The sequence below is a fragment of the Antedon bifida genome, chromosome 5 (genome assembly GCF_963402885.1).
Source record: "Antedon bifida chromosome 5, ecAntBifi1.1, whole genome shotgun sequence".
In the NCBI taxonomy this organism is placed as follows: Eukaryota; Metazoa; Echinodermata; class Crinoidea; order Comatulida; family Antedonidae; genus Antedon; species Antedon bifida.
The window spans coordinates 22,031,315-22,051,941 of NC_136230.1; the positions used below are offsets into that span (position 1 = coordinate 22,031,315).

The 20,627-nt window shown below is 34.1% G+C and overlaps 2 protein-coding genes across 2 annotated transcripts; one reads left to right on the forward strand and one right to left on the reverse strand.

Moving 5' to 3' along the window:
• Window positions 1-2,520: 2,520 nt before the first annotated feature.
• On the reverse strand, window positions 2,521-6,059 carry LOC144841872 (COP9 signalosome complex subunit 9-like). Its single transcript, XM_078698141.1, has 3 exons — window positions 5,899-6,059; window positions 5,398-5,470; window positions 2,521-5,086 (listed from the first exon to the last, which is right to left on the reverse strand). Exons 1-3 carry the CDS (start codon window positions 5,968-5,970, stop codon window positions 5,049-5,051), a joined length of 183 nt encoding a protein of 60 aa, XP_078554267.1. The 5' UTR covers window positions 5,971-6,059; the 3' UTR covers window positions 2,521-5,048.
• A 1,693-nt stretch (window positions 6,060-7,752) lies between these two features.
• LOC144842092 (lysosome-associated membrane glycoprotein 1-like) lies at window positions 7,753-19,740 on the forward strand. Its single transcript, XM_078698456.1, has 8 exons — window positions 7,753-7,900; window positions 14,511-14,611; window positions 15,055-15,271; window positions 15,718-15,885; window positions 16,186-16,484; window positions 16,757-16,985; window positions 17,542-17,700; window positions 18,312-19,740. Exons 1-8 carry the CDS (start codon window positions 7,852-7,854, stop codon window positions 18,455-18,457), a joined length of 1,368 nt encoding a protein of 455 aa, XP_078554582.1. The 5' UTR covers window positions 7,753-7,851; the 3' UTR covers window positions 18,458-19,740.
• Window positions 19,741-20,627: the final 887 nt, after the last annotated feature.

A 20,627-nucleotide genomic window follows, 5' to 3' on the forward strand; every position in this document is an offset into this window, starting at 1 on the left:
CTGACTATTACTGTACTGCTAATACAATTTTTCAAATGAAAATGGTTCATTTTTTCGTATCTTAACCGCATGCAATTGCAGTAAAAATGTCATTATGATGTCCACACCTTCTCATAATGTATGTCCAATGAAATAAAGTATCTTGATAAATAACATCCTGATTTAAGTGTGTAAATTAACTCATGTTTTGATTAAGGCCAACTCAGACAGCGTCGTACCACGAGGCCCGGAGAAAATTCAACGTTTAATATTCTCTCGACGACCTAAAAACTACGCCCGACTCTATCTCGTCGGGATTAATCTCCGACGAGTCAACGTTTCTTCGGGCTTCGCCGTACGATGATGGCATGAAGATGTTGTCGAAGGCTTATCTCAAATTCTCGAAACTTGCCAAGGAGTCAAAGTGAAGAATTTTCCAGGATCTAAGAAGGAGTGAGGATTTTGAAGCAGAAAAGATAACTTTTATGATGGAACTGGAGAAAAGAAGAAGATCCACAACTACCTGCCACCAAAATCAATAATACTATAACAGAAAAAACAAATGTCGGAAGCTAATCCGAGATGACGGAAGATGGACGAGAAACTCTCCTATTTCGGAAGTATTTTTCATTTGTCCAAACGAGATAGGATCATTCGGGAAATTACCTCACGACCTAACGTTTTAAGTCCATGCTTACAGTATTTAAACACGGATGTACTCAGAAGATGACCCTGTACAGTATCCCGTACCAACCGATACGACTTTCAAGTACAATGCAACATACGCGGACGTAATAATAGGATATCAGGCAATGTATGGAACTGTAAGAAATTCACTTTTTCACAACGAGAAATTACAATGTTGCAAAATAATTTGCCAACCGAAGTCGTCATTTTTGAAGCCACCAACAGATTTAAAAACCGATTAGATTCGTTGTAGACATGGGGTTAAAAAGGCGGTCACACCGCCTACACTTACCCATCTATACTAAACTAAACTGTCATCACACGGTATTTAGTATATGCTATATAGGCCCCTATATAATTTTATATTGATGGATCATATTTTCAATCCGATCGGTCGTATCCCGCAATATAGGCATTGCATTTTGTATAATTATATCAAGCCTTACCTCAAGTTAGTGACGAGTAAATATAGAGTACACTTTGTTATTTTAATTCCTGTTTGCTTTTACAGTACACATTTGTGTACTGTTCCTTCAGTTTTGTTTCGACGGTTGTCAAGTTAATGCCTATTATATACTTTTAACAGAACACACTATCGTAAGACGAGAAAAAGAGGACATACAAGAACAATGGAGAAACACGAGAAAAGTAGGATCGCTCCTTGGGGACAGACAAGACATAATTAGAAGAAAACAACTAGCGCGTGTAGCAATGACCAAACTAAACTCGATGTGGCTTCGAAAAGATAAAATCAAATTAAAAATACGTATCAAGCTGTACAACTCACTAGTTAAAAGTATATTACTCTACAACTCTGAAACATGGGGACTCACAAAAGAAGAAGCACATAAACTCGACACATTTCACAGACAGCAACTTCGCAAAATCATAGGTATCAGGTTCCCAGACAGGATATCGAACATAAATTTATACAGAAGGCCGGACAGGAACAAAACCGATTTCATTAGAAATAGTCGACGCAAGATGGAGACTATTGGGTCACATACTTAGACAAGACCCATGTACACCAGCCAACACAGCAATAAGCTATTATTTCAGCAACACTACCAATATAAAATTTCGAGGAAGACCGAGAACCACCCTACCAATAACTCTCAGCAACGACCTACTCACCCTTTATAAGTATAATACAGACATTAAGTATCCCGGACAATTGAAAACCAAGAAAGACATGAAACAACTTAAAGAACTAGCCAATGAAAGATCAGACTGGAAGAAACTAGTAAAAGAGATTTACGGAGCAGCCCAAGCGGAAATGTCGGCAGACTTTTCAGCGGAAAGGCAGTAATAATAATAATATATACTTTTAGAATGCGTACGCGTGCATACTCTTCTGTTATGTTCCTAGGAGAGCACGCTACGCAAGCGTAAACAACAAGTTGCTAGGTAATGTGGATTTTGTGAATACTTCTCTCTTAGCTTTTGGATTGGGTGCGCGCGTACAATATACACACTAGACATTATCCTGGGTGTAACGTAAAAAAATATGTTACGTATACCCATGGATCAATATACTACATATAGGCGCACACGTAAACAACAAGTTGCTAGTTATGAATAATACGGTGTGTGGTGCTCTCAATTTGTGTTTTTTCTGCCGGTCGTCAAAATCCGCTTCCTTCCTCTCCTCGCAGCGCACTGGCGGAAGAACATTATCTTGGGAAGGAAAAGGAAGAACGAATGATGTTTAACTTGATCTGTGACGACGAATTGATGATGTACTGTATCATTCAATTCAATTCAATCTTTTATTTCGGAATATCTGGTCCATAGAATAATACATTCAGATCTAATCCCCCAGAAGATGAACAATTACGGCAAGAAAACAATTCGTTTAGCATAGAAATTATATATTTTATTAAAATGAGCCTAATTAAGGTACTTTACGATACATATAGGTTAACATAGCATTATTGAAACCACCGATAAATAATATTACATTAACTGGTTGGATTTTAATTGAACCCTCTCCCATCAATTACCAATTAGGCCTAGGTAATTCATACAAAACAACAAATTAACTTCTAATGCATTACCGATAAACAATGTCTATAGTAATATTATTCTACTACATCATTAGATACAGTTTGGCTTAATCAGTTACGGCGTCTCCCACTTTTTAATGACAACTATTTTCAAGATATTATTCCATGTTCTGGCTATTATATTATTATTTAATACACATTGTTTACTATAGACACTTTGATTTTACACAATAACGCCAAAATCATCGTTTGGACGCGAGCCTAGGACGCAACGCAAGCGATGGAATATTCGAACTTTCGCTTGTGCTTAAGTCAGTTCTCTTTTCTATAAACAGTGTTTGTAAAAAAAACAATTTTAAATAAGAGAGGCGAACCCCAGAAAGTGTAAACTTGTGGTGGGCTGCCAAAAAATAAAAAATATCAAAAAATCATAAAAAAAACCAAAGTAAACAAAAAAAACCGATTGAAAATATCAATGAAATTTGAATTAATATTATTTAGGATTCAGTGATTATATGTGGATAATAGATGCCTTTTTAGCTTAAAAGTGAAATGTTTTTTTGTTGGCGATTCAGTTATGTGTTTGGGTAAGTTGTTCCAATATTTTGGCCCTGAAAACTGAATGTTATGTTGGAAAGATAGTGTTTTGTGTAATGGAATATGTATTTTATTTGAGGTTCTTGTGTTATGACTATGATAGTTGAAATTGAATTTGAACAGGGGTTGAAATTGAGCGGGGATTAGGGAATTTAACCAAGAGTATACAAAAATACATTGTTGAAGGCAATTTATATCGTAAATTTTTAAAAGGGAAAGGGATGCAAACAACGGATCTGAGTGGGCTCTTGGAGGCGAGTTTGAAATGTTTCTAATACATTCGTTCGTTCGTTGCGGCCTAGTGTGAATCAAGCTTTAGGTCGAACGCAAGGAAAATAATCCAACATCACTGTTTTGAATAATGAACAAATCTTGATTTAAACACATTTTTAATGGCAATAAATATTTTCAATTTCGTTATTCGAACCAAATTTAGGCTGCTACTGAAGCATGATGTTTACAATTTGTAATTACTTGGATGCTTTATTACAAGTTGAAATTAAGTATACATCACTAAGAAATTAAATACCAATCAATTGTGTGGCAACTCAATACTTTAAAATGTATGTTTTCATTTGCAAAATATCGATTCCTACACAATGTATATTCTCTATCTTGTAACAGTACAATTTGAAGAATACGATACATGCACATTATGTCTTTAAATACATATGTACACTGCATAAGTAAATACAGTACACGAAAGTACGTACAGGTTACTTCAATGTATGCATTTACTTTTAAAATATATTTCTAATATCATATCGTGATTAATTACTGTAGTAGTTTTCTATTAGGATGTTGTCGCCTTTTATATCATTTTACAGGATATTATATTATCGATATATTTATATGAAATATAGTATTTCATTTGGGTTTTCTTGGGACAATAAATCTTCAAAATTAACAATGTTTACAATTAACACTTAATGGTTGGCATGGTTGACTATGGTATGTAAAACTAGAAAATATATTTAAGAACTTTCGTTCTTAAATTAAGTAACTGTAGTATAATTTAAACCATTGTTTTGGATGTACCTTCATGATTTAAAATCTTCAAAAAGTTTCCAAATTAATGTTACAAAAATATCACTGTACAAACTTTACTACAATGAAATAATAAAACTGCATACAATAGAATACATGCTGTTAGTTAGCGTATCACATGACCTTTATCAATGACACTCATCTTATGTTAATCTCTTAATAATAATAATAATTATGATTCTAGCTTAAAATAAACTACCATCATGGAATACACATTATGCACTTCATTACTAAAGTTATGTTTGTGGTTTTACTAACAGTATTTATATACAGTCCAGTGCATACCGAATATTGTTAATTATTAAGAAATTGTCTTATTTTGATCTTGATCATGTAGTGTAAATTCAATTTAATTGAATATTATTAATGTACAGGAAAAAGACACGCTACTGAATATGAATCAGCCTTTAAATAATGAATTCCCTGCTTACATCATTTAAGTTATACATTTTAACCCTTTAAAAGGAAAAAAAAACCATGTCCAAAGGCACTGCAATGAATGTTTTTCTTTTCTTCAACATGCATTCCCCACACTACTTTTCCATTTTGATTATAGAAGTATTAAGGTATGTATATGATCAATACCAAAATCAATAATACACTCTTTGAGTACATGCACTATTACTTTCATAATTTAAGTTGATAAACACATTTCAGTTTTTTTTAATACTGTACAACTGCATAAATTTATATTTTTTTTGTTTTTAAAATGAACTCAGTAGTATTGAGTAGTTATGATAAATCTTCATCATCAAATAAGTCATCAAAATCTTTAAAAAAAGAAGAAAAAAGTGAATATTTTAATACATTTTTAGATACAGTTCAAATCAAACGTGTATGTCTATACTTTTCTGGTAGAGTTAAAACATTTCCAAAGTGTCCCTTTAGCCTATATATGAGTTTCCCCTGAATAGAGAGGGGATGGCTATTATACTGTTAAAACGATGTATTTGTTCTTGTTTGTTTAAAACAAGGGGTTTTATTGTATTTATGCTTTCAAAAATTGAACCCCTCTTTTGAGATAACTATTACAGTATTTTCAAAATCCATAAAGTCTCAATAAACTTAAAGGTATACTAACCGTTGTAGAAGTCAGAGTGTACTGCCTTTTCATTAGCTGCAAGATCCATCAACAGTCCAGTTGCACCACCAGCCTAGAATAAAAATATTGCCAATAACATTTTGTTTTTTAAATTGCTTTAATCCATAATTAATAATTTGAATCATTACTTTATTTGAAAGATCTTCAATCAATTATATAGGCACGAGTGAATGAATTGAATATTGAATGTTATATGGTTATGCACAATTTGAATTGGGAATGGATTTCCTAAACTTACCCACTGACATTGTAGGCCTATTTTCAGAATTTAATAAACCAAAAATCGTATTTATATAAACCTGTTAAGCATGAGGGGCTATGAAAAGGGAGACGGTACAAACGCTAAAAATATAGAAAGTAGGTCGAAACGTCTCGAGTCAATACGCTACGTCCGACCGAAGCCAGACTGTCTGGATATAGTATCGGTGCTAGCTAAGCTAGCCAACTGTAAATAGTAAAATGTTCAAATTCTATTCTTACTTCTTCGAGATCCACATAAGGGCCTGAACCTTCAGGAAACATTTCATCAACGACATCTGAATTTGGCTTCATTCTAATAATATACGATAAATAAGATAATAACGAATACTGCAGAGATCTGTCTGAAGAATTTGTTTATTTTCAGTTGTACGTACGTACGTTCACCCACCACAGAGAGTATGGGATGTCAAAAGGGACAAAATACAATACGCTTTTCTTCAATTCAAGCCAAGTAGCTATTTTATTAATATTTGTATACAACCAGATGTAGGCCTATAGCCATTTACTTTTGGAACATAAATTAAAAATCATGATTTTAAATGTATCTTTAGACTATTCAATTGTTTCCATTGATGGACTTTCATTATTAGGCCTATAGGAATCATGGAGTTATAAGAATATGGTATCATCAGAAGGGAGATGGTGATATTTTCATTATGCAATTCATAGATGGCTTTCCTTAAAGATGTATTGTCCCCCTGAAAAATAATTGTTTACAATTTTTTTTTTGAATATGCTATTTTAATGTTACATAATAGTTAATGACTTTGACCAAAAATTGGATCGAAAAAAAAATTATTTACCTGAAAAAACTGGAATTTAAAGCAAAAATGGTCAATTTGGCTGCCAGCCAATGGATTTTTGGTTGAATTTAACCATTTATCATGTTATTTTATATGTGAAAACATAATTTTTTTCCGGTTTTTTTCTACGGAAGTGATTCACTTTATTAAAACTACAAAATAACCTATTCAAAGTCTGATTTAATTAATATTCATTTTTCATGTTTTTGGGGGACAATACATCTTTAAATCTTTGCTTCTAAAGCTTTATTACACTATCAAACTTGAATATATTATATTAACTAATATCTTAGTCCGGGAAACTGGTCTACCTGCATTACTCACACGTCATGAGATAATAAATACGTGCACGAATGTTCAGAGTTTGGAAAGAAACACAAAACTGGAATTTGTCCGATCCATTTTTTTGATCCGTCGCATCTAGTGTTGAAAAGCTGGTTCCTTCTCGTCCAAATATTTGACCAAATAATTAAATAATAAAACGCAGCACAATTCGTCCAGATGGAGTCCTGAACCGTATTGTTGTTGCTAGGAGGCTTGAAAGGAGGAGGGATCTAGCCTAGTCGGCAAGAGAAATGCCGTCCTCTGACAATTTAAGGTCGGCAAGCCAATAAAGTCGGCAATTGAAATTCGTGGCTAGAAATTACACCAAATTATAGTTCAGAAACATAAGAGAATAGCCGGAAATGCGATTTGCGGCCATATAAAGAAAAAAAATTCGAGGGTATGGTTCCACTAAACAACTTAAACGATCCACCCCACCGTCAAACCTGGTTACGGTCCTGGTATCTGAGTCTTTTGACTCAGATATGGTCTTTGATATGGTCTAGTCCGTTTTTTTCAACAAAAAAAATAAAAAAAATGTTGAATGGAATTTTAATGCCACATAATAGTTATTCACATTACCAAAATTGAGTAGTAAAAAATTATTTATCTGAAAAACTTAATTTATTAAAAATTGTCTGTCAGACAATTTTTTTCTGTTAAATATGTAAATTTATTTGGTCTTTTTAGAGTGAAACTATTTTTGATTAAAAACTGTGGTTGTTATTCAAAGCGATGGGGGTGGTGTGTTTGAATAAAGGGTAATTAAATAATTTATTTATTTATTTTTACGAATCAATAATTGATAAAAATCCGACACAAAAAGGAGCTCCAAGCCTACTATCGATGATGTAATGCATGGTTGTACACACATGCGCATTGGCACTGCAACAGGAAATATCATTCACGTGATATTCCTTTAGAAATGGTCACATGTCTTTCGCAATGACCTCGTAATTTCTTTTTGCACTCATTTGCGTGTGAAATCATTTGCTGTGTGTCTGTCTTGAATTTTGCTTGTAAATTAACCCTAAAACAATTCAGTATGCGTACTCATATTGTAATATTTACCCTGACTAGTTTACTAGCATATGGTAAGGCATTTGTTTTAATTAATATCTAGTATAGGCTAGCTAGGCTAGGGCAACCTTTTTGAGTTAGAGGAGAGTCTACACAACAAAAAATGAACTTCCTCCCAAACTCAGGCAGGTAGCTAGGGGACTCCGTAGCTAGGTAGGGGCCACTTACTACCTAGCCTAGGCTAGCTAGTTAGCCTTTTTCTTACTTAGGCCTAGGCCCTACACTTACTTAGTTAGCCAGGCCTACACGGCACTGGTTTATTGGATCTGATAGTGATTCACTTTTTCATATTGGTCATAGTCTGAATATTCCGCCACACTAGAGGCCTAGCTAGGCCCTAGTCTAGGCCTAGCTAGTAGGCGTTAAATCTAATGTAAATTTTATTCCTCGCACATACATGACTATTTCTCACACATTCATAAACATTTTTAGAAAAACATTATTTTGAAATTAACTTTCCTATTTTTAAGAAAAAATAGCCTAGGCCTAGTTAAGACGGAAGCCGATCACTCCGGCCGCGCTTCACTCCGGCCGCCGTATCAGTTTAGCGCGATGCAAAGGGGCCGTTAGTATGGAGCGCCCATATCTACGTTTTCTATACTGTTCAGTGTTATAACAAATTCTTGGTGACCAAAAGAATTAAAAGAAAAGAGAATTTAAATGGAACTAGTTGAATATTTATTAGCAACAATTTTACTTTTTTCATTAACATTCAAAGAAGTTGGAACTGCTTTTTCCTTCAAACTAAACTTAACTTAACTTTTTTCCTTTCAAATAATTAAATACCCGTCTAATTAATGCTTGAATAACAATATTTAATTTCTTTCTTTGTACATTTTATAGCTTTACATTAACATTAAAAATTAGTTAAAACGTTTTCGACACTATCCTACAATTTTTACTGTTACGAATGTTTATTTTGATTCTCTACAAAAAACGTGTCTCGGTTGTAAAAGACTCATTGGGCGCTCCATAGCTGTGGCCGGAATGAATCGCGGCCGGAATGAATCGCGGTCGGATTGAAGCGCGGCCGGAGTGAAGCGCGGCCGGAGTGAAGCGCGGCCGGAGTGATCTGTATTCGTTAAGACTGCACATTATTTAATCGCAGTAGCTGCATCATTTACGCCTAGCCTCCTAGGCCTAGTCGTTGATCCAAGCTAGATTCTATATCTACGCCTATTGACCCAATCGGGCCAAACTTGGGCCTCGTAACCTAAAAAAAAATCCCTCTAGGAAAATGATGAGAAAAGATGATGGTCAATAAAGAAGATGGTGAGTAAAATAAAAATGTAAAAAAAAAAATACCAAACGAGTTTCGAATCCTAGCCTAACCATGGAGGTATAAAAATAGAAGGAGAGAGCTCTGAATGCAAGCCTTTGTAATTACTTAGTCCTCCGCCTCCCCATATAGCGCAGCATGTTACACAATGTTAACCGTGACTTATGCGCAGTGTACCTCCGCGTGGTCGCTTCTAATTGCGTTCCGGGTCACTGTGCATGCCTCCTGATATTGACGACGTGACGTCACATGCTTGTTTACTCAGCATGCAGAGGAGATAAAATGGCTGCTTACAGCAAGGATTATTTTTCTAGCCCAGATTATAATAATTATGCAAGGACTACTCCGGCCCTAGCCTAAAACTATAGCCCTAGTCATCGAATACCTCCCCATCCATTGTCAATAAACCAGCGAAAACATGCCTAAATGTATTTCGTCAATATCTTTGGCCGACAATCACCGGCAGCCCAACGACTAACGTAAGAATGTAAAGTAATAACCGTGTGTTCTTCACAGAAAACTACAGCTATATGACACGTTTATTAATATTTTATCGTAAATACATATATTGCATAAACAACAGCAAGTAAATTACAACAACGACTATAATGGGAGCCTAATAAAATTCGGCTAAAATGTCATATGTAAACATGTTTGGTATCAATATTTAGGGATTTTTTAAGCGGGAAGCAGACATTTTGATTGCTCAACAATTACTGTATAACACAAACAATAGCTCTGCGCATGCCAAAAGTATACTGTATGTGTTTGTTTGTGTATATTTGAGGCTTTCACCTCCTCTACGATAGAGGCCCGACTAGAGTCGGTGGCTGACCTTGGCAACAAAGTCCGCGCAGTGCGCTGTTGGCACAAGGCTTTGGCTTTGAAAATACCATGGCGAAATCCTGTTAACGCGCTACAATACATTCAAGCTCTCTCCTTCTATCTTTATACCTCCATGGCCTAACGCTACAGTATTACATTGCGAGACTCAAGCACTACCCATTCAGCCATCCAGCTGGCTTACAATCCACCGATATCATAACATATTAGTATTTTATCCAAAACTATAGGGGGCACGATATCGGCGTAAATATAGAATCTAGGATTGGATTTACGACTAGGCGTGGATGCAGCCAGTTTGTTATTTAACAATGCTGGAAAGTTTAAGGGAAGCGTAACCAAAAGAAACATAGCCTTTTCAGTAGGTTTCAGGACAACATGTTTAATAAAGATATCGTAAATTTTTCTTTTTTGTTTTTTGGGGGAAATTTTTAATTTAAAAAGCTGTTAAAATACTGATAAAATCAACATTATGATATTAATTATACACAACTGTTTGTGTTGCTAATGGAAGCCATCTTGCAGAGATGGCAATCATCGTGACCAGCCAATTGTGATAAAATACAAAAATAACATCGTTTTCAGGGAATTGCCAGACACGATGTTAATTTTAAAATCGTAGCTCCCAAAAGTTTTACAAAAGGAGCGAGTTTGTTCCAAAGAGAGGATTCAGCAAAAGAAAAGCAGCGTCCACCGTATGTCTTGTTTGTAGTCTGGTAACAGGGAACAGATCTCCAGCTCAAAAATGATTAAGGATGGAGGTTTTTTTTTTCTACTCTCTCTACCAGTGTTTTGCTGGTTGGTCTGGGCAATTTTTAAAAATAGAAATTTCATAAAGCATGCTGTTGGCCCCACCTCTAGGCTAGCCTTGCAAACATAGGCCTAGCCCAATTCTAACATACAATAGGCCTAGCCTCCCTAGCTATATTATGCAAAATAACTATATATATTCAAAATTAATTTATAAAATATAAAAAGCCATAACATCAGTTGTTGTGTTGTTATGCCTATAATAACCTTTGATCTTGTTTATTATCGGTGTGTTTCAGTAAATATTACATGACTGTATGTTGGAATTGGGTACTCAGTATTATGATGTAACTACTGATAAGGCCAACAAGTAGATTACCCGTCCATGTTTTCTAATAATATGACATTGTTATGAATGAATGTGATTGTTGTTTTTTTCTTATAAAATGTCAACGGATTTCGTTGTTGGACCTTTTCCGTATAGTTTTGACTCATGGCATGTCCCTGCAGTGCAACAAGTTCTACAAAAATGTGTGGTTTATGCTGGCTACTATTTATTATTATGTGAACTCTTCTGGATACAATGTATGCTGTGAAAAACGAGCTGTGAATTGTCAACTTAATTATGGCTTTTTGTGATTGTTTCAGGAAAAGGTCAAGTGTCATAGCAGTAAAACCAAAAAATGTTATTGTATTAAATAATTATATTAATAAATTTAAAATGTTCTGTATTCAGAACTTGTCTTGTAATTAATTATTTTTTTTAAAGAAAAACCTATTTTTTAACGGGTGTGTAGAAAGCGATGACCTCGAATTGGACGACCCGGGCGACCTCGAATTGGACGACCTAGAATTGGACAACCCATAACACGAAACCGACGATCCCTATAGCCTAGCCTAAGTGTGGTACAGTATAACATCCCGAAGCCGAACATAGCCAAAGATCTTTAAACCATACCTTATATAATACTCGCAAGCAATTGATTGAAAAAATACAGAAATATCGCCATTTGATACTGAATGTGTCGACACGAACAAACGAACAGATATGGAACGCCAAGAGTGCATCATTAAAACTGCATTCGACTCGATTAGCACACGAAATATCATAAACATGGCAAACCAGGTCAAAACGGCCCCTTTTTCAGCGGTGGGTAAGGTTTGCTCAGTGGATTGGTCATCGTTAACCCAAATAATAAAATCAAATCAAGGCTATCTGTATGTTTGCCCATGGAGTAAAGAATAAGAATTATTCTTTACTCCATGGTTTGCCCCAAGATGGCGGCCAACAACATGACTACATTTTATGTTGCCAGATCTATGTAAAAGCTTTACATTTCACACATGCATTGTATACGGTCAAACCTTACCCGCCGCTGAAAAAGGGGCCGTTTTGACCTGGTTTGCCATGTTTATGATATTTCGTGTGCTAATTGAGTCGAATGCAGTTTTAATGATGCACTCTTGGCGTTCCATATCTGTTCGTTTGTTCGTGTTGACACATTCAGTATCAAATGGCGATATTTCTGTATTTTTTCAATTGCTTGCTTGCGAGTATAATAATTATAAGGTATAAGGTCAATTATAAGGTATAAGGTCAATTATAAGGTATAAGGTCAATTCTTGTTGAGTTGAAATTTTACACTATTACTAAGCATTTAAATCTATTGTATGCTATTGATAAATGATGCCTTTTTTATGCATATTTTGTAAATCTGACCTGAACAATTAGCGATTATGAAAGCATTCAGATGTAACCGGTTTTTGCTGTCAAGAGTGTGTTGCATTGCATAGATAATAATTGATGATAAATTTAATATTTATATACCGGTATTAATGCCGGGCCCTCTTTTATATTTTGATAAATGTCCGACTCTTTATACTGAGATTGTACCCCTGGGAAGGAAATTCTTACCACTGTCCCCACATTGGCTTGGTGAGTTTCACAGTCACTGTATGTTACACTAGTGGAAAGATTAATAGACCTCGTATAACTTATTGCAGGGGCGAATTCAAGAATGGATAGACCTTGAGCCCCCTAAATTTTCATAATTAAAAACAACCTGTGGTTCCCACACAACACGCACATCTAACTAAACAGTCATATGTGTATGTAAATATGATTGTTTTGCTGATTGCTACAGTACACGCTACATAAGAGTGTCATTTCCGGCCAGTGCCATTTATCAAAGTGGTGTGTGCTAGAAGAGTACCATTTCTGACCATCTAGTGGTGCCCTACAGTATTTCAAAATCCTGGATCTTGTATTCATTACCTCGGAATTCATCTTACTACAGTATTTGCACATGGTGCAAGTTCAGAATACAGATCACTCCGGCTGCCATTCATTCCGGCCGCAGTTATATAGCCTCTAATGAGTTAAGGTACCTTTTAAAATCCTTATTATCATTGTAGACTGGTTATATTGTTTTAAATTTCGGATGGCATTGTTTTCTTAGTGCACTTTAGACAAAGGTACAGTTCAGTGATTACTATTAAACGTAACTTCCTATGTACATAGTATTAAATAGCGACGTGCACAATAATAAATACGACCAGAATGAATGGCGACCGGAATGAATGGCGGACGGAATGAATGGCGGTCAGAGTGATCTGATACTCAGGTACACATCGTATTGAAAGCAATTTCTCAAGTCTAAATTCTGCTTTCAATCCCATCTTCTCTTTAAACAATGTTCAATTCTTCCCACTATCATTTTGGTAATTTACCATTATAACCATACAGTAGAATATACCAATTGCAAAGTGCTTCAGGTTGAATTCAAGTAAATTTGGTACTTCCTGGGCTATATTTACACTTAGAGCTCTTGATGGTACTCCTGCATGGCTTTCCCACTCACAAAATCTGTATCAGCTACATGACTCACTTTAATAGTAGACTTGATATTCCTATAATGGCATTGTCCCTCGGAATCTGATCATAGAAAACGTCTTCTTTTTTTTTCAAATATTTGTTTAGCTAAATTTACTTGAAGCACTTTCCTTAAAAATAATAATCATGGTTTATTTTGTTAAACACACAATTTTTTGAAATATTGTGGGATCACATCGTCATATACAATAAATGTACTGAAGCACTCTGAAGAGTGCAGCATCATTATCATTATTTGATACTTCACTGACCACACCACCCGCGACAAGAGGCTACTGTATGCTGTTGTTGACTGATCATGTTTGATTAACCTGTAGTTTGCACTGTCTATTTTTTATTAGAATTTAATGTATTTTAATTATAATGTATAAATAACTCTTTTCAATTTCCATTTTAATGAGCCACTTGACAGTGATTTATTTCGCTTGTTGGTTAACCAGCCTTTTGGATTTTGAACTCTTTTCTTTGTTTTTTGTTTTGTTACGTTTTTGTTCTTTTCTGACGAAATAAATGAAATGAAATTGTTCTACTCCGCCTCCAAAATTGCAGCGCTGCCTTCTCATAATGGTTTAGGCCATGGTCTATGGTAGCCTGTTGTTTTAAACGTAATTGTGTTTTTTTTTCGTGAACTTAGAATTTTAGGTGAAAATTTGTTATTATATTTTCATCTTTTAACTGACATGAAATTATTTGTAACATTCCATTCATTGAGATTCATTTTTTGTATAATAATTTCAGTGTATGGCACTATTTGTTTAAGTATAAAGTAGGACATTTTTAGGATATTTTTAGTATCATTGCAGTAATAATGCATGTTCAATTTAATATATTATTATTTTATTAATGTTTCTATTTTTAGGAGCAATGGCTGGGACATGGAAAGTGATGGAAAATGATGAAGCCTGTATCTTGTTAGACATGGATCTTAATTTCACTGTTGACTATGCTACAACAACTGGAGTAAGTGCTACCAGTCGTACAATGCAACATTCCCTCACTGCATCTTTCCTAAAGGGTTTTCACACCTGTTCCAGTCCTGAACCGGCAAAACTAATCAAATGTCAATGTTTCATTTTCATGCGGCTACGTGCATATCAATTTGAATAAGGCCACGTGGAGCGTTGGGAAAATGAAACATTAACATTTGATTTGCTGGAACGGAACCGTGCGTACAATTAAGGGACTAATGCTGTTCCACCGAATTTTAAAGTGTCGCTATCCAATCGTGTTTGAACAATACCATGAAAGTCCCAGTGGTCTAGTGGTTAGAACATCAACATATCTTGCAGAAGGTTCCTGGTTCGAATCTCGGTTGAGGTGACTTTTTCTCATTCTCACAGATTTCCTTTTTATCGTTTCAAGTTAATTATCAAAGTTATTATATATATATATTTATTTTTCAGACAAAGCAATCAAACTTTGAATTACCAGGTAATGCATCAGTAGATGACAATGGAAGCTCATGTGGGGAAACAGAAGCCAATATTACCCTAGCCTTCTTTGAAGATACCTACAAAGTCACATTTACATTTGAGGTTCTTTCAACAAACTATCAACTTTCAAATGTAGATTTCACCTATATTGAAGACACAACTAGATTTCCTGATGCAAAAGATGCAGGTCAGTACAGTATATTAAAAACATTTTTAAATTGTTAAGACCGTGCCAATGGGCTGCTTTAATATCTAAAATATTGATTTGGAAGAATTTGCACACAGCTACTGCATGTAAATTGCCTCTAAATTTTCATTTGTTTAGGAAACCAGGTGTTATAAAACATATAAGAAGCAATTACCAAAATTTTAATAACTTTTTTATTAAAAAGTCACAACCTGCCAGTTTTAACTAAGTTTCACATGTTAATTTGACAAAAAATACAATATTAATGACTGGAAATTATAAGTAAATGCTCATCTTGTTTGTACAGTAATATTAAAATGAATTTCTTTTTAATTAAAGTAATAACGCAATTGGGTTGTTAAAACTAAATTTCTAAATTAATTTATTGGATATAAATGCTTATTTCACATGTTACTAAAAATAAGTACATTATTTCTGTCTTTTAGGTAAACCAAAAACAAAATCTGGCAAGCTGAGTTTGTTTACGGCACCTGTTGGTGACTCATACAGATGTAACACACCAGACACAGACGGATCCATCACTGGCTTAAAGATGACGTTCAGTGACGTTAAACTTCAACCATTTAATGTCACAAAGGGAAACTTTAGTGATGGTAACTTATCCATTTTTTATTATGTTTTTGCTTTGTTTAGTTTAATTTTATAGTTCAGGACATTATGGTACTGTTCCTTGGTGGTATTACATGCAAGTTTATCATCACTAGGTCATGCAGACTCACTAATCATACTTGAGTGAATTATTTCTCTTAATTAAGTATTTCATGTTAACTTAAACTTGAAGTCAATAATTACTGAAGAATAGGTGATTCACTTTTCTAATTGACTGTGCCACAAGTGTTTTCTAGCCAGGATTAATTTAATTAAAATAATTTTTTTTAAATGTTACTTTATAGAATCAGTCTGCACAGCTGATTTGGCCAAATCTACACCTATGCCTACGCCTACCACAGCTGTTACTACTATGATGACCAATATGTCGATGACCAATATGTCAACTGAAATATTGACCACTGTGATGGACATGAATACTACAACTGGCGCTGTCACCAAGGCTAGCCCAACAACAATGGCTACCACCCCTAAGCCACCAACTGAAGGCAACTGGACTGTTAAGGACTCTAAGGGCAAACCTTGCATGAACATGGCTTTTAAGGCTAACTTCAGCTACTCCTATCAAGATGCTAAAAACAAGGTAACAGAAAACTATTCTTTATCTTAAATTGTTTGTTTAATTCAGCACTCAGTCACAATAAGCATTAAGGAACATAAATTATGACCAAAATAACAACAGCTTATTTCTTATGGGGCAAGGTACACAGAAGTTAAGCATTGAACATTAAGAATATTATAATTATTGTTGCTTCAGTAATCCAACACACTAAGCCAAACGCCCTCACAATGAACGCATATTCTAGGAATTTTTTGATTATAAATTTGGTGACTAATTTAATTTTTTTGTTTCAGACTAAAACCGAGACTGTTATGCTACCATTTACTGCTGATCCCAGTATGTCATCTTGTCGTGAAAACAGTTCTACATTTGTGTTGCAATTTGAACATTCAAATAACACATGGATGATGAAGATGGTGTTTGATTTGCTTAACACCAAGGACTATACCCAAGTGGATGGACAGTACAATGCATTTCAAATGACTGAATTACTTGTAAACTACACTGATCCACTTTCTATGAGTAAGTTTTTAAATTCAATACTTTAATAACTTTAAAGATTTATTTTTGCGTTTTTTTTACGGAAGTTTAAAACTACAAAATGGCCCTTTTTACAATTTTATTTCGTAAACCAATACTTTGGTAGTGATAAGTATAACACACACATCGTGTGCCGTAGGTTAGTTTCTACCATTCAATGGTTATTTAGTCAATGGTACTAATCAACGACCAACGTTTTGTGATATGTGACTGAAAACCAACCTATCCGAGCATTTGCCTAGAATAAACAATTGAATAAAAGTTTTTTTTTTGACAGTAGATTGCTAATGTTTTGTATCAATTTGGCTCTACCTCATTTAAATGGAACAGTCAATCCTTTAATCCTTAACAATAATTTTATGTTATACAGTATTAATTATTATTCACCAATTTCTCCAATGAATCCAGCTTCATTTGTTAAGTCCGGTGCTCCAACTCGATATGGTTGGATCTGCTCCCATTTACGCAAGTGCTGTCAAATAATATCCAGTCTTATTAGCTGGAACTATCTTCATTTTTAGTTTTATTTTACTTACAGATTACGAGGTTAACACTACAGGAACATACTTTAAAACTAATGTGAACATGACATACAAATGTGATGCAGATGACAAGATTGGGGTGGAGATGATGAATGTCACATTTGCTGATGTTAAATTCCAACCATTTGCTAAAGGTCAAGCACATCCTGGTGATCGTAAGTTATTTCAATCATCAGTCATCGTTATGTTGCTATCATAATTATTATTAAAGTCAATTTTCTCCCTCTTCCAACTGTCACTCATACTCTAGATCATCATCCGGTATTTCACATCTTAACCCTTTACATTCTGAAGGTAATCTCCTGAATGTGTATGAGCTATCAAGTTAGGTGTATAGCTTTTAAAGCTTTTATTGGTAAAGCACCTGAATATCTCACTAATAAATTTTAAGAGTACCTGCTGAACAACTACTACCCACATTACGACACAGGATGATTTTATTATTCCGAAACCCAAAATTGAATCATTTTGATGCAGTTTTAATTACTGTATCTGACTGCTAAATATTTGAATTCTATGTCTACAGATCTTTTAAGTTGTAGTTCCATAGACTTATTTAAAATTAATTCAGAAATACTATTTTAAATAACTATTTTATCAAAGTTTTTCTCTGTTTTGACGCACCTAATATATTGTTTTTTTCTTAGTTGTGCAAACGTACCAGATGGTACAGTGTGTAACATTCCAGTTGTGCTCCAATATTTGCAAAATAGTATTCTTTTTAAATGGTTTTTACAACATAACATGTTCCATCATTTTTTTTTAGTCCAAGATTGCAAGTTGGATGACAAATCTAGTAACGTTGTACCAATTGCTGTTGGATGCGCCCTCGCTGGGCTTGTCGTTATTGTACTTATCGCATACCTGATTGGCCGTAAGAGAACGAAGAGTGTTGGTTATCAGACAGTCTAATTAAAGCAATTGATTTCATGTACATCAAATTTGCAATAAAAAATACAGATTATTAAAAACATTTTTTTTATTGGCTATAAGATCGTTAATCAAATTTGAATGTCGTTTATTATTTTTTTACAAAATAAAGAGATCCAATCATTTTTAGACCAACTCAATTCTAACCTTTCTTTTTAACAAATCACTTGATATTTAGACATTTACAAAAGTTATAAAAACATTTAAAAGGTACAATAATTATAGTCAACACTATGCATTAAAATCTGTATTTTATTGTTACTGAGAAAACTCATGCAGATTACAATCATTTGAAACTGAATTTTTATCTTTATTTTTCAATGATTTTCAGATATTTTTGTTGTGTGATTTCCAATAATATTGTATTATAATCAGTGTTAAATGTGCATTCAATGCAATCCCCTTGTGAGTTGAATGATTAGATACAGTAGTTTCATATTGCAACTCAGTTTGATTGGCGAAAATGTTGGTTTTAACATGTTTAACAATGATTTATGAAATTTACTCAGAATTGACTCTTTTTATTGTAAAATCACAACAAATAATTGTTATCTGTTTTCTACATAATTAAGATTGTTGTAGTACTACCTATATACAGTTTCAGGAATATCGGAAAACTAATCTTGTTTTAGTCAATGTATACTATATTTAGATAATAGCTGTGGGGTTTTGCTTTCATTTTGATAAGCTATGAGCATATTTTCTCATTTGTCAAGCAGGCCTGTTAATCGAAAGCACTGCGACATGATGCTTTACAAGGCTAATCACAGTGTACAGTATTTTGTCTATTGACACTCCCAATGCATGTGATTTGGTTCGCCATCCATTTGCTTCAAAGAAATCCGAATATGAATCAGCCATGCACATTACCACGTAATTGTAGGCATATTAGATTTTTATAAATTGATACTACACAAAAACCATAGGTTGAGAATTTTTATATTTGAAATGTTCACAGTTGAAACTATTGTGTTATATTTGTACACATTGTTTGTATATTATGCTTAAATTGTTACCCAATGAATGAGTTTTTTTTAAAATTTTTGCTAAAAATAGATTGTTTCGTTTGCACTGTACATAGAATACTCTTAAAAAATTGGTTTAAAAAAGTCGTAAATTCGTTTGTAAAATGCACAGTACAGTACCTGCAATAGAAGAATGCAATAGGCCTACAATAAAAACCAGTAGGTCCGATATTGCATGTTAACATTTCTCTGTGTAAGGAACCAGTGATCTTTAAATAAATTACACAAAACCCCACAAAATGTTTCTTGATTCTTTATTGAAGTTTATCAGATTACTATCACTATGTTATTTGGCACAATTTGTCTGTACATACTCTTAAGCTCTGTCTACACTATCAAACTAGTTTGACATAAAAGATGTGCCCAAATAATATGGTAGTGATATGCCCAAATATGATAATGGTATGACTTCATGGTGTCCATATGGGCACATCCCAATTTTGTTGTCACATAAAGTTCGGTAGTGTACACAGAGCTTTACAAAAGTTTTCTAATTTTGTTCGTACGTATTGGTACCGAGTTGAGCTTGATTCTTGTAGGCCTATATTGTAAAACAGGGGCGGTATTACAATATACCGTAAAACCTTAAAAGCAGCCACTTTTTACTACTCTTGGGTGGGCTTCTTTTCAAGATGGGCTTCTTTTCGAGATGGGCTTCTTTTCTAGATTACTTTTGCCTAAATTGTAAAACAGGGGCGGTATTACTATACAAGGGTTAGAGAAATATACCGTAAAACCTTGAAAAGGATCCCCTTTTTACTACTCTTGGGTGGGCCTTTTTCAAGATGGGCTTCTTTTCGAGATTACTTTTGCAAACTAAAGAGGATGTGTATTCAATTAATAGTCTATCTTGAAAAGAAGCCCATTAGGCTTGATTTCGAGATGGGCTTTAACTTTAACTTTTTTATATAATTATTAATAATATGGTTCTGACATTGATAGTTCATAGTTCATTTTATTTGTCCACAAGGAAATTCATGTTGACATAACAATAGCTCCAAATTAGTTGAAGGTACGTTAGTAACACAGAAAAAGACAGTACAAGATACAACAATAGCTCTAAATTAGTTGAAAGTACGTTAGTAACACAGAAAAAGACAGTACATTTAAAAGATACAACAGAGCTA